The sequence below is a fragment of the Phascolarctos cinereus genome, unplaced genomic scaffold (genome assembly GCF_003287225.1).
Source record: "Phascolarctos cinereus isolate Bilbo 61053 unplaced genomic scaffold, phaCin_HiC Scaffold_4;HRSCAF=312, whole genome shotgun sequence".
NCBI lineage: Eukaryota > Metazoa > Chordata > Mammalia > Diprotodontia > Phascolarctidae > Phascolarctos > Phascolarctos cinereus.
Window position 1 is genome coordinate 492,080,270 of NW_027555847.1, and position 14,865 is coordinate 492,095,134.

Genomic DNA, 14,865 nt, shown 5'->3' on the forward strand with positions numbered 1-14,865 from the left:
GTGGCACAGTAGATGGAGCTCTGGCCTCAGAGTCAGGAGGATCTGAGTTCAAATCTGGCCTCAGACACTCCATAGTTACTAGCTGTGTGACCCTGGGCAAGTCACTTAACCCTGATTGCCTCACCAAAAAGCAAAACAAACAAAATGAAAAATGACACTCTCCCCATTATAATAAAAACATGTTGTATTACAGACTTCAGTTTACTTGTAGTAAAAATGATGATTCCTCAACTTATCCAAAGAAATTCGTAATGCTTCATCAGTTTTTATTTTCTTTCTGAACCTGATCTTGTATCCTCATTTCTCAAAAATGTATGAAGTAAATTATACATCATTCAGTAGACTAGATTGTAAATCAAGATTAGAGGAAGCTCCCAATTTCTGTTCCTTTTGTTTTAGGTCTGTGTAACACTGACATGGTTTCTAAAAAAAAAAAAAGACAATTTCATATTGAGTGTTACAGAACATATGAATCTCAATCAAAGGTAAAGGTGTAAATATAAAACTTATTTTTCTTTATAGATTTTGTATAAATCTGATAAAATTAATGACATGACTAAGAATGTAGTAATTTACCTAGGATTATTACATTGCAAAAGTGCAGCTATTTTGTGTTTTTTTTAACTTTTGAAAATGCAAAAGTTTTATAGTTATAAAGCCAAGATTTGGGCTTAGAAATATTTATGAATTTTAAATTGTTGTTTTTTTATTTAATATGTCAAAGACATCTCATCTTTTCCATGTAAAATGGATCCAAAGATACTGTTCATTGTATTTCTTTGTAAACATTTCACCATATCTTTTGTACTTTTCATCCTGCAGATATAAGTTGCTACGGTATTCAAGAGAGCGTCAGTATATTGATGGATTGAACAATTTAATATATACTCCTAAAATACTGATCAGTAGGCTGTATAAAAACATTACTGTAAACCTCACTCCAGATTTAGCTCCTGTTCAAGACTATTGAAAGAAATGGATCTTATTGCAAGACCAACTGTACTACTGGACTAGAAGCTTGGTGTGCACTGGTGGGAAATATTTATAGGAGCTTTTTGGCTATTGAGAGACGTGTGAAAAAAAAGTATGACAGTGCACTGTATGCCGAAAAGAAGTGCCAGCAGCCAATACTCAATGTTTACAGCATGGAACTATTAACAGTCAAGCCTTCTTTCACTATATTCTCTGTGTTAAGAAACCACTCAGCTATATACATGGATAGCACTGCAGAAAACAGATACCATTGCTTAGGAGTGAGAGCTCTCTTCTACCAGAAAAAAAATTTTATACTAAAAACTATGATTTTAATTTAAGTGAATGCTTTATTTCCTTTTAAAATGTTTTGTAAATATATGTGATGTAAATTTATGTGGTCAGGTAGCTTTTAAATATGATAATGTGTTGAAATTCTGCATGCCCTTATTTGTTTTTTTGTAGGATTTTAAAAAAAATTTGCATGGAAGAACCGATGTAAATTTGTTACCAAACAGAGGTTAACCCTTGTGTGAAATGAAGGAACTGTCAATAATTGATGGCCAGCTATGATAGTAAACTGTTATACTAGTTTTGAGCTTTAGGCCTCCAACCTTTTTTCTTAGATAGATTCATAGCTTTCATCAGATGTTAATGGTAAAGGGAAAGAATGAAGTAGTTCCCTTCCTGCTAGGTTTATGTAATTTCCTTGCTCACTTTCACATCTAGTTTTGCTAAATCACAACTATATTGTTTATGCATATTGCATGTATAACACCAAGAAAATCTTAGAAGTTCTTATATATCATTATATAAAGGACCTCTTATTTTAAGCGTCTTCACATGTGCCACTAGTGTTAGTGTCAGGGATTCTGTGCCTAAAACAATGTTCTCAAGTTCCTGGGTGTTTGTACACCGTAGTATTTTTTTTTATTATTACTAGCGAACAGCACTTTTATTCTTCCCAAATCAAAAGAGCCAAAAAAGTCTTCATTTCAAAGAAAAACCACCATCCACTATAGTTTTTTGTTGTTGTTGTTGTTTCTAAAGAATGAATTATGGGAAACCTTGCAGTGCTTGTGTTATGCTAATCAGTTTGGGGGTTTAAATAAAGAATTAAATTTTCTATTTTGTGGAGATAAATATTAGAAGGAACTATCATATTTTTAAAGTTTGATTCATTCAACATTTTATATATTCAGAAAATTATAGTTGGAAAGGGACCTAAGAGATCATTTAATCCAACTTCCCCATCTTACAGATGAGGACACTGAGGTGGAGATGAATTGACTTGCCCAAGATCATATAGCTAAGGGTAGAATCAGGATGAGAATCCTGGTCTCCTGACTGTTGGTCCAGTCCTCATGTTATCATACCATACTGCCTCTTCTGTATCACTCACTTTAAGGATCACTCATATGGTATTACTGATTACATTTGCCAACAAAAAGCATTCACGGATGGAACCCTGTTATAAAAGAAGTTGTGAGGAAATTGACTTAGAGATGAGTCAAATTATGTCATTCTCCCTCTCCCCCATGACTACATTTAGAAAATGCCTAATATAAAACAGTTCATAAGTAGGTGTTAGTCAAGTCTCTAACACTAGGGTAATAAAAAGGTTGTACTTTATTTAGAAACATGATGTATTTAATTTAAATTTTAAGTGAACTTTTCAATGTGGAAGCAAATTATGCCAACATGCTACCTTTTTTTGATAGCTGTCAATCATAGTCATTTAGTATTTCTTGAACCAAAGATTTTGTTTAATCCCCAAATGTTATGATGAATGTCAAACAAAATGGGTAGTTGCAGAATTAGAAAACACGCAACCTTATTTACACCTGAACATTTGCTTCATGGATTCCTCTGAAAAGATCTATAGTTGGGTCATCTCAGATTGTGAGCATAACTTTAAAGTAGTTTTTGCTCTGGCAACCTTGACAGAACAAAGGATCATAACCCAGGTCTTCTAAATCATAAAGCTGCCTGTAACTTTGAAAAAACAGAAAGTTGGCATAAAGTTAGGAGATGAGATAAATTTATTTCTGTTACGTTGCTTGGAAATGTTTTTTATTTTTTAATATATTTTGTTTTCACTTTCTTCTGTGGCATAAATGTCAGCCAAACTTTTTAAAACAGTTGTTTAAAGTGCTTTGAGAATTTTATTCTCTGGCCATTTTTCTCTTATATCAAATATATTTTCTTCTATGAAATGAAAGAAGCTGTAATGGAAAAATATCAAGACCTACAATGCACTAAGTTTTTTGTTTTTGTTTTTGTTTTGGGAACAAAGTAAGCCTAATTAGTAAATACACTGACAGTGAGGGGATGAGGCTGCAAATGGAAAGAAGAATCAATGCAGGCTCCTATTTCTCATTAAAGAGACATTTTTTTTAGAATGTTCTAAGCAGGTACAAATCTTATAGGTTTTTTTTTTTAATTTTTAAAAGTTGTGAGTTGCCCATGTTCTGGTCTTTTCATTTAAATGTATCTGCTGCAATATTAAGAAAACATAATACTGGAAGTTGTCTGCCATGTTTGTTTGGCCTATGTATGTTTTTTGACATGACTCTTTTTTTCAGTTTTGAAACAATATTTGGAAACATTCAGGTACACGTAGTTGGAAATTGTATGTACCTTTTTGTAAAAAGTCTAGATAATCAATTTTATAGTTAAACCAGTGAACATGGATGTGATTCAATATTAGTGGATCAAACCTTGCCCAGTTGCTTAATTATAGTTAAAAGACATCCTAATTTACTCCAGAGAAATTAAAATAGTATATAAATGTACTCACGTACATCAATATGTTCTTGAAACAGTCAATTTTGCTTAGGCTTAAATTATGTTTGTCTTATTAAAAGAATATAAAGGATATTGTTCAATAGCTTAAATATTCCAAATATCAATCCAGGATTTAAAAAAAAACTACCTTGAGGGTATGATTTTAAATTGTCCTTAGTGCCCACTACACTATAGCAGGAATTAACATAGTGCCTTTTACAAAAAGGAAATGTAATGACTAGTGTGCATACTTGTGAGCAAAGTTTTGTACACGTGGTCTGTCTGCTGCTGAGGTTCTTTTCTAATTCACAATTTAAGTATAAAATTCCATCTTTTTCTGGTTTCTACACGTGACAGAAATAGGAAAACAAACTCATGCCAAATATAGGATATAAAGAACTTGGAAAATCCAGTTTTCAAATTCTATTTCTTATATTTGGTGGGGTGGGGTGATTAATGATTGTACCTTATCCACTCAGTTTGCATGGAAAAGTGATTGCTTATTGAAAGACTGTCTCTATTACTCTCCTAGCCAAATCACTGATTTCCATTTTGAACCAAAATGGAAAAAAAAATCAATAGAACTTCCTCCCTTTTTGGGGAGGATATTCTGACAAGTGAATGCAAAATGTTTCTCATTTTATTTGACCTTTACGGTCTGCATTATATTTCATTTTTATCTTTCTCAACCAAGGAATAGAATACTAGTCTTGTAACAGTGGAATCATGAGTATGCTAGTGAAGAAAAATAAAAAGGATGCAATGGTATATCAAGAGAAAGTGTACTTAAGACTTTTATTTATAAAGGTGTGAAAGGCTTTTACAAAAATGCACTGAATGCTGGGAACTTACCGTGTACTATCATGTTCTGATTTTTATTTTGCTCTTCATGAAAATGTTTGTACTTTTTTATCATTGTCTTTTATGAAATATAATGTTCTAAAGATTCTGTGTGATTTAATTTTTTCTCATAGATGCTTTTTGTTGGGTTACCAGTATGATTTATTCTCATTTTTTAAGCTCCAGATGAACTTTTCTGTGCATGGTCTGATTGACATAAGATATTAACATAAACAAATGTGGGCTATATAGCTCTTTGCTCCTATAGTTTTAATTAGATAAATGGAAAGAGCTCATCTAGATCGTATATCTCTAAAGGGGCATATGATCACAAACCTCACAGTTGGAAGGAGCCTCAGAGGTCAACTAGTCAAACCTGTATGTGGAGAACAACCCCTTCTACAACACTCCTAAAAGTGGTCATCCAGCCTTTGTTTGAGGACCTCAGTCTTAAGAGGAACCATCTGCCTTCTAAAACAGGCCAGTCCACACTAGTATAGCTCTGATTCTTAGGGAGTTTTCCTTTACCTATGCCTGAATCTGTCTTCCTTCAACTTCCATGCCATTGTTCTTAGTTCTTTCTTTCTTTCTTTCTTTCTTTCTTTCTTTCTTTCTTTCTTTCTTTCTTTCTTTCTTTCTTTCTTTCTTTCTTTCTTTCTTTCTTTCTTTCTTTCTTTCTTTCTTTCTTTCTTTCTTCCTCCCTCCCTCCCTTCTTCCCTCCCTCCCTCTCTCTCTCTCTCTCTCTCTCTGTTTCTCTCTCTGTGTGTTTCTCTCTTTCTCTTTTTCTTTTTCTTTCTTTCTCTTTCTCTTTTTCTTTCTCTCCTTTCTCTCCTTCTCTCTGTCTCTCTGTCTTTCTATCTCTCTGTCTTTATCCTTCTTTCATCTATCTATGTGTAACCAGATTTATTATTTCATTGGTATAGGTAACTCCCATGGTGAAAATTTTGTCCACTACTGCAGACAAGTACCTGCTCTACAACTTAACAATCTTAAGAGAATTATCTATGGATCATTGAGAGATTGTGTTTTGCCCAGGTGTTCAGTCTTAATATGTCTTTACCTTCTTGTGAACTTCAGCAAATCAAGTCTTATATTTACTTCTTGGCTTTCACATAAAAAGCAGTATAAATATTTAAGAGATCATTTAAACACCAAGAGCCCCTCATTGTATTTTTTTCCATTGATAATATGTGACAAGGTTTGGGTCTGAACTATGTGATAGCTCTTGTAACATCTAGAGACATAAATGATTGATATGCTAAGTAATAATTATTACATTTCATAGCATTTAATGTTTATATAGTACCCTATGACATAGGTAGTGCCAATATCATTATCCCCCATTTTATAGTGAAGAAACTGATGTTTAGAGAGGTCAAATGACTTGTTCACACTCACAGAGCCATGTCTTACTCAAATATATTTCTTTTGGGCCCAAGACTCTCTAGTATACTATGTTATCTTCCCCCAAACCACTGTCATCCCCATTCTCAAATATTATCACTTTTACACATCCAGATTACCCTGTAGAATAATATATATGTATGTATAATATATATGTGAGTGTGTACACAAAGACACACATATATGTATATGTGTGTGTATACATATATAATTTTACTACTCATAATCCTAATCTGCTTTGATTTGATAGAGCTTTAAGGTTGCATTGGTAGAATGAATCTTTTATGATATTTGGGGTAGGCTGTTTTAACAACCCTACATTATTATTGGGCTTCTAGGAATTACTATGTGGATTCACAGATGCCAACAGGAAAGAAGGCTGCTTCTACTAGACAGAGAAGGAGATGATGGTGGATGGATGCCCATGGGGGCAAGAAAGACAGTCAAAAGTCAACCTGACTTTAACCATAGGGGAAGCTATGTTTTTCTACAGTGTGAATCTAGTTCCTACCTTAGGATTCAGAATGGGAAAAGAGCCTTGCAGTCATCTAGGCCAGTTGTGTCAAATTCAGAAACCTTGGCCACTAACCCTTGCATAAGGATCCCTGCTACTGCATATTGACTTAGAAAATCACATATTAACATTTGTCTATGTTCTTCTTTACTTTTATTTTTATTTGTTTTGTTAAATATTTCCCAATTACATTTTAATCTGGTTCAGGGGGCACTAGGGATTGTTGCTGGTACCAAGCAGCCCAGGTCTTTTGACACCTCTGATCTAGTCTAAGTGCTGCATTTTTCCCCCCCAGAAGCCTAAAGAATTTAACTTAGCCAAGATCACCCAGCTAATATGTATAACAAATCTAGGTCCTCTGACTCCAGTCCATTGTACCATCTACCACACTACATTGCAACAGAATTCCCAAGATTAATTCCTTATCTTGAGAATCCCATGAGATTCTCAAGTTTCCAGCTTCCCAGTGACTACCAAACCTGACAACCCCTTCTCTGATGACTCATGTGAATACAAGTACTACCACCTGAAGGAGGAATCTTCTAAAAATATTGCTTGGGATTATGAACTCCTAGACAAGGAACAAGAGCTCTTAGTTGGAAGGTGGTATTTTCATCATTGCTTCTGACTGAAAGGAAGGGGCTTCAGAGGTGAAGGTTGTATTGGAAATGTAAACAGCCAAGTGAAAAAATGGCATCTGAGAACAAAATATGGATTTCTGGCTTAAAATATAGGAATGATGGATTCTTGGGCATAGGTGAAGTATGCATAATGACAGCTAAATAAGAAAAAAATTGCTTTGAGACCCTTGAATATCGTTAACTAGGCTTTAAACTGAGGACAGAGGGGAGAAAACTATCCATGTACATCTGCCAAACCTGAAAATCAATGAGCATTTATTAAGCACCTACTCTATGGTAGGCATTGTGCTAGATACTGGGGATATAAAGACATACCCAGACATATATATATATACATATATGTGTATATATATTTATGTGTGTATGTGTATATATAATACATGTTTAACAATTCTTGGTCTTAAGGAACTTATATCAGGAGAAACAACATTTACATATATAGGTATATACAGAAAGAAAAAATTTGTAAGTAGCCCATACATACAAAAATAAATGCAAGGTAGTTAAGTACAAACTAGTGAAGTACAGAGAGTACTTATAACTGGGGGAAGACCCTGTAGAAGGTGGTGTTTAAACTTAGGCTTAAAGGAAATGAGAGCTTCATTGAAGTGACAGGAAGGAGGGAGTGCATCGCAGGCATAGGGGATGACCCATGCAAAGACACGGAGACAGAAAATGAAATGCAAGAAGGCCAGTTTGGCTAGAGTAGAGACAGGGAAGTGGAGCAATGCATAATGAAGCCTGAAAGCTAGGTTTGGGCTAGGTTCTGAAGGGCTTTACAGGTAAAACAGAGAAGTTTATATTTTATCCTAGAGGCAACAGGGAGACACTAGAGTTCATTAGGTAAAGAAGTGTCCAACTGCCTCTTGGATGTCTTGAACTGAATATCCCATAGATATCAGACGCAACACGTCCAAAACCGAACTCATTATTTCTCCCCCCAAACTTTCTCCTCTTCTAAAAAGTTCTCTGTTACTGTCAACAGCACTATCATCCCTCCAGGTAATCTTGATGTCAACTCCTCCCTCTTTCATTCCTTCCATATTTAATTTGTTGCTAAGTGCTGTCCACTCTCCCTTTGCGATATCTGGAAAACAACCCCCTGTCTCCCTCCTCTGATTCTCCCACCGCCCTGCTGTAGGCCTTTGTCACTTCACTCTTCAACCAGTTTAGTTTTTCTGCTTCTGATTATTCTTCCTGTCTCAAGTGTCTCCCATTGCAGTCCACTGTTTACTCAGTTACCAGAGTATCTTATTGAAGCACGGGTCTGACCATAAATCCCCCTGTCACTTCCAGGATCAAATATAAAATTTTGTTTGACTTTTTATAGCTTATCATAACCTAGCTTCTTCCCACCTTTTCAGTCTTCTCATATTTCCCTTCCTTTCTCATACTCTGTGATCTAATGACACAGGCCTCTTTGCTCTTACTTATACAAGACATTACATTTCCCACCTCTTAATTTTCACTTACCATTGCACATGCCTGGAATGCTTGCCCTCCTCATTTTTGCCTCCTGGCTTCCATTGTTTCCTTCAAGTCTCAGCTAAAATACCACCATCTTTAAAAAGCGTTTTGAGGTCCCCCTCTGCTTGTGTCTTGTCTCCTAGGTTACTCTTATGTACCTTGTATATATCTTGTTCATACATAGTTATTTGTATCTTGACATCACGCACAACTATGCCCCCCCCATTAGAACATGAGCTCTGTGGGGTCAAAGAATGTTTTTGCTTTTCTTCATATCCCTATTGTTTAGTACAGTGCCTGTTACCTAATAAGACCTTAATAAATGTTTATTGACTGACTGAGTGAGTGACTTAGCTTGCAGCAAACTGAAGGAGAGATCGGAGTGGGGAGAAATTTGAGCCGAGGAAACCAATTAGGAGTCCAGAGGTGATGAGGGCTGGAACTAAGGTGGTGACAGAGTAAGCAAAGAGGAGGGGATGGATATGATAGGTGTTGTAGAGGCCAAGAGTTGGCCATTGATTATTTACTTGAGAGGGAGGGGAAGTGAGGAATGAATGATAATGCTGAGGTCATGAACCTAGGGCACTAGAAGAAGAGTGGTTCCCTCAACAGAAACAGGGAAGAATGGTAGAAGGGTAAGTTTAGGGTAGGTGGGAAGATAATGATTTCAGTTTGAGATATTTGAGTCTGAAATGTCTCTGGGACATCCAGTTTGAAATGTCCAGTAGGAAGTGCTATAGGACTGGAACTCAGAAGAAAGACTGGTGTAGGACATATAAATCTGTAAGTCATATGCATAGAGATACTAATGAAAAGCATGGGAATTGATGAAATCACCAAGAGAGAGAAGAGGTAGGGCCCTAGGACCATAGAGGTGGAGATACCATGTAGACTATTCATCCTCTAAGAAGACAGATAGCAATAATGCCTATGGCCTTGGGGCCTATGTATAAACTATGCTAATAAGTCTGCTAGAGATCTTAAATCAAAAACTCAAATGGATATATGATCTCACTAGTGTGGATATTCTCCTCCAGTACAGCAGATTACAACCCATTCATTCTTGCTGTACATTTCCAACCATAAATTCACCACAAGGGGGCAGTCTAATTTGCTAAGAGCCATCCTTCTGGTCCTTTGACATTATAAGGATACCAGGGGAGCCTGTGGGCTCTCCGTTGGTTATGCCCCACTTTCAGCATATGGTTAGCTCATCTTTTTAAATTTTCAATTCAATTTGAACATTTTTCAAAATGTTAAAAAAAACCCCACATTGTTGACATACTTAATGTTGCTTATCCTTCAAATCCTTTGGTAGTAATATGTCACAGTTTGCTCACACCCACCATGCATCTTCCCATTATATTTTGGGTGATCCTCAAATGGAATTCTTTAGAAACTCTAATGTTCCCTGACTCACAATTCTAGAATATCATTGAAAGAATATTGGTGTTTGAAAGATGGAACTTTGTTTCAGGGAGATATTTGGGATCATTAAAAAAATCTTTGCAATTTCCCAAAGTTGGTTCAGCTTCCTCTTCTCCTCTTGTTCAATTCTGGGTCCAGCTTATTCACTTGTAGTGTCTGTGAAAGATATATACATGTACATGTATATGTATACCTCTATCTATATGTACGTATGCTGATGGATGTGGCCAATCAAATGTCTTTCCAACTACAAATCTATTGTAGGGTATATTAGGCTATGACTGCTTTAATTCATTTTGCAATGCCTGATTTGTAGTTTTCTATAAGGATGTATTTACTTCTTAGAAATTTGTAACTGAAAGTTCCATCATTCCTCTGGAGAACAGAAATGAAATTCTATTAATTGGTAGACAATATACACAAGAATGGACACATTTATACTTAGCTATATTAATAGTTAAGGCCTTTCCCCCATTGTTAGGACTTTTGAGCAGTAGAGGTTTATCTTCTTCTCCTCCTAGAGAATCTGGGTTATCATTCCTCTGTAGAATACAAAGATGAAAAAAAAGTTATAAGCACTTCCATCAGAGGCCTGTGATGCTTGCTTTATTATTACTGTAGTTTGTGCATAGACTATCCTTCAGTCATTAATCAGCCTATTTATTTAGTTTTAATTTCATTTATTTCAATTAAAATCTATTTTCTCTCCCTCTTCCTTTCCACCTCCATTAAAAAAAGAAAAAGAAAACCCTGGTAACAAATATGTGCAGTTAAGTAAAACACATTTACAATGTTGGTTCTGTACACTTTATTCTGCATCAGTTCTTAAAAGTCTTCCCAGGTTTCCCTGAAACTATTCTTTTCATCATTTCACAGCATAATTGAAGTCCATTATATTCATATACTGAAAGTTAAACATTTTACAACTATTGGGTATCCCTTTGATTTCAGTTTTTTCCCACTACAAAAAGAGCTGCTATAAATATTTTTGTAAATAAGGGCCCTTTTCTTCTTTCTTTGTTCATTTTCAGGCACAGGCCTAGGTGGTGGTATTGTTGATCAAAGATTATACACATTTTAGTAAATTTTGGGGCACAGTTCCAAATTGCTGTCCAAATCTCTTTGGACACATTGCCTTGTAAATGGGCTTTCCACCCTAGAGCAGATATTTAGTTACATTACATAATAATTCATTTGGAGAGGACATTGCTACTAATATAACAACTCACCTAGAAAGCTCTCAGCTGCAAAGAGTGACCCTAATTTAATATCATTGTCTGAACTATAGGCATTCTTCATCTACCTGGCTTTTCCCTTGTGAATAGTTAAACCAGTCTCTAAAAGATTATGGATTTCTTTTTCAGGAGTTTTCAATCTGGAGTCCATGAAATTGTTTTTAAAATTATTTTGATAGCTATATTTCAATATAAGTGGTTTCCTTTTAATCCCTCATTTTATTTTATGCATTTAAAAACATTATTCTGAGAAGGGGTCCATAGGCTTCACCAGACTGACAAAGTGGTCCATGACACACAAATAAAGATTAAGTACCCCTGCTTTAGGTGATTCAGAAATATTCTGGAGTTAGATTCAAATAGCCAATGTCCTCTTTAACCAGGAACATGTGGAGGACCTGACCATCTTTAAGGAATCCTTCTTCAACTCATACTCTGTACTGAATCTCTTCCATGGAGGTGGTGAACAATTTTGGTGGGCTGTATGTTTTCCTATCTTATGCCTTGCTGATATTAATAACCAGAGGATTATCAAATAAGGTTTCTGTTATATCTTTAAAGGAATCTTGTTCTAGCCCTGAAACAAACATATATAGTCAAGCAAAACAAATTGACACATTGGCCACATTCAAAAAATATTTGCCTCATTTTACATTGAATCCTTCAACTCTTATCAGGTAGAAGGTAACATATTTCCTCATTAGTCCTCTGGAATTGTAGTTGGTTATTACACTAATCAAAGAGCTTTTTTTTTTTAACATATGAAGTCATGTAAAACATATTTCTACATAAGCCATGTTTGGGGTGGGAGAGAAAAAAGAATGAAAAGAAAAAAGAAACCTTCATTTTGTATCCTGGATCCATCAGTTCTCTATCTGGAGGTAGATAGCATTTTTAATCATGAGTTCTTTGGCATTGTGGTAGATCATTGTATTGAGCAGTTACTAAGTCTTTCACAGTTGATTCTCTTTATAATATTGCTATTAGCATGTACAACGTTCTCCTGGTTCCATTCACTTCCCTTTGCATCAGTTCATATAAGTCTTCCCGGGTTTTTTCTGAAACCATTCCCTTCACCATTTTTTGGAGCACAATAGTATTCCAAAGGAGTTTACTTTTAATAAAGAGACAAGAGCACTCATATAAGGACATACAAACTAGCTGCAAAATCAATATAAAGTCATTTGGAGGGAACTAGCAACTAGAGAGATCAGGATAGAGTAGGTAGTGTTTGAGCTGAGCTTTGAGGGACACTAGGGATTCTAATAAGTGGAGCTGGAGGCAGACTGCAAAACCAGAGGCAGGAGATAGAATGCCACACCATAATGGAGGAATGGTACTATGGTAAGCTTTCACCTTCAAACATCTGTCAGCAATGGGATTTGAACTCACACACCTGAAGAAGATAGGATTCCTGAGTTGTTTTTTTCCATATAAAATATTTATTGTACTAATGTCTGGAATACAAGAACTTAAAAAAAAGACACCTCAACTCCAATGCAACAGTGAGATAAGTCCTCCCTTAGAGCCAACCAGGAACGGTTCCCCAGGGAGCACTGCTATGTACTGCTTATATGTTCTGCCCCTCTCCACTGCCAGCCTCAGCTGGAAGAAGCCTGAGGAATCAGAAGCATTGAGCCCTTACCAGCCTCTAGTAAGTGTCTGAGGAGAGAAGGGGTGTCTCAGTGGCTCATCTGTGACCCAGGAACTTAGGAGCATTGGATTGGGACCTACTGGATTCCAATTCACTTTAGGGCTGAATATCTAGGTCAGGAAGAGGAAGAATGTAAGGGGGGTTTTGGAGGTTGGCTCTGAGTGGGGTTAAAAAACAGGTACATTATCCAGCATCTCCTTCCGAAGCCCACTCTTCTTGGATGTCCTTTCTCCACTTACTGGAGGTTGCTACCCACACCTACAGCCTTGGCTTTGCTCTTGCCCTGCCTGGGCTTGAGTTTATCTTCCTCATGGTCATCCACCCAGACCTCATCTTCATCCTGGAATTCCAAGGTCTGCTTCCTTGCCCTGCTGTTAGTAACCTGAGATCTGCCCAGGCAATCATCATTAGCTCCATGATTTTGGGTGGTCCACTTTGCTAGGATATTCATAAGCATCAGGGCCCTAGAGCTGCTTTCAGACTGAGAAATTAGTCCTTCCTTCTGTGTCTGGTTTGGAGGATGAGAAGCAGAGCAGGGGATCTTCAAGAAGGTGGGTCTAATGTTTTTTCTGCTAACTCAGAGAAGGACAGGAATACCACTGGCCTGGTGCCAGTCTTGGACCACCGTGTTGCTTTTCAATCCAGATGTAACTGTTGCTCTGGGCCACTCTACTCTGAGAATCTGGGAAGGGCAGGCCTTATGGTACTTGGCACAGAGACAGGCATTGTAACACTCCTCGATGGCATCTTTGTAGCTCTGTTTGCTAAGGAATGCCATCTTCCCTACTACTAAGCATCTCTACGTGTCCTCTCATTCAGTCTCAAGATGTTAATTTTTTTCAAGTTATTTATTTTTACCCTGTTGTTGACATTGTATAAACTGTTCTCCTTCTTGTTCACTTCAGGCTGCCATGGTTCATTATAATCCCTTTGGATCTCTTCCCATCATAATTTCTTATAATAATATTCCATCACACTCATATACCATAATTTGTTCAGTCCTTCCTCAATTTATAATAACCCCTCAGATTCTCATTCTTTGTCACCTCAAAAAGAGCTATAAATATTTTTGTACGTTGTTAGAGTTTGTTGTGCTTAGGACTAAGCCCTCCCTTAAACTGCTTCCCTCTAATTCCCCCTTCTTCCCTTCCCATTCTATTCCCCATTGAATGAAATGTCTTTCTATAACCAACTGTTTGCATGTATGTATTTGTGCATGTGTGTGTATTCTTCCCTTCTATGACCAGTTCAGATGACAGTGACGTTCAAGTGGCAGCTGCTCCTCTCTGCTCCCCATTTCTTGTTTGTATAGGTATTTGCTTGTGCACCTTGATTATGTGATAATCATCCCACTCAGTATATTCCTCTTCCCCTCCCTTTCCATTCTTCTCTTAAGACCATCAAGACATAACAGAACCACTCCCAGGCCTTTCTAATTAGATTTCTTTATTGACTCCTGATAATAGGGTTCAGAGGGAACACATGTTATCTTTCCCTATTTGAATGTAGGCAGTTTATTCATGTTTAATCCCTCATGAATGTTTATTTGTATTCAGCTTTTAATGTTTTGCTTAACTCCTGTTTGAATTTCAAAGTTTTTACACAGCTCTGGTCTTTTCATCAGGAATGCTTGAAAGTCCTCCATTTCATTAAAGATCCATTTCCCCCCTGCAGGATTATACTCAGTTTTGCTGGGTAAGTTTTTCTTGAATGTAAGTCAATACCCTTTGCCCTCTGAAATACCATATTACAAGTTTCTGCTCCTTTGTAGAGGTGGGTGATAAATAGCGTGTGATCCTGACTGTGGCTCCTCAGCACTTGACTTCTTTCTTTCTGGATATCTGTAATATTTTTCTTTGACATGGATGCTCTGGATTTTGGCTATAATGTTCCTGAGAGTCCCTTTTGGGATTTCTTTAAGAA

At 36.5% G+C, this 14,865-nt stretch overlaps 1 protein-coding gene and 1 pseudogene across 2 annotated transcripts in view; one reads left to right on the plus strand and one right to left on the minus strand.

The window, feature by feature from the left end:
- B4GALT6 (beta-1,4-galactosyltransferase 6) overlaps window positions 1–4,705 on the plus strand; it is an 82,029-nt gene extending 77,324 nt beyond the window's left edge. For both annotated transcript variants that reach the window (XM_020992554.2, XM_020992552.2), the window contains one exon: window positions 823–4,705. In XM_020992554.2, coding sequence (XP_020848213.1) covers window positions 823–970 — 148 coding nt within the window. In that variant the 3' untranslated portion in view covers window positions 971–4,705. The remainder of the gene's footprint in view (window positions 1–822) is intronic.
- Window positions 4,706–13,057: 8,352 nt separating this feature from the next.
- On the minus strand, window positions 13,058–13,720 carry LOC144456704 (zinc finger protein ubi-d4-like; annotated as a pseudogene).
- Window positions 13,721–14,865: the final 1,145 nt, after the last annotated feature.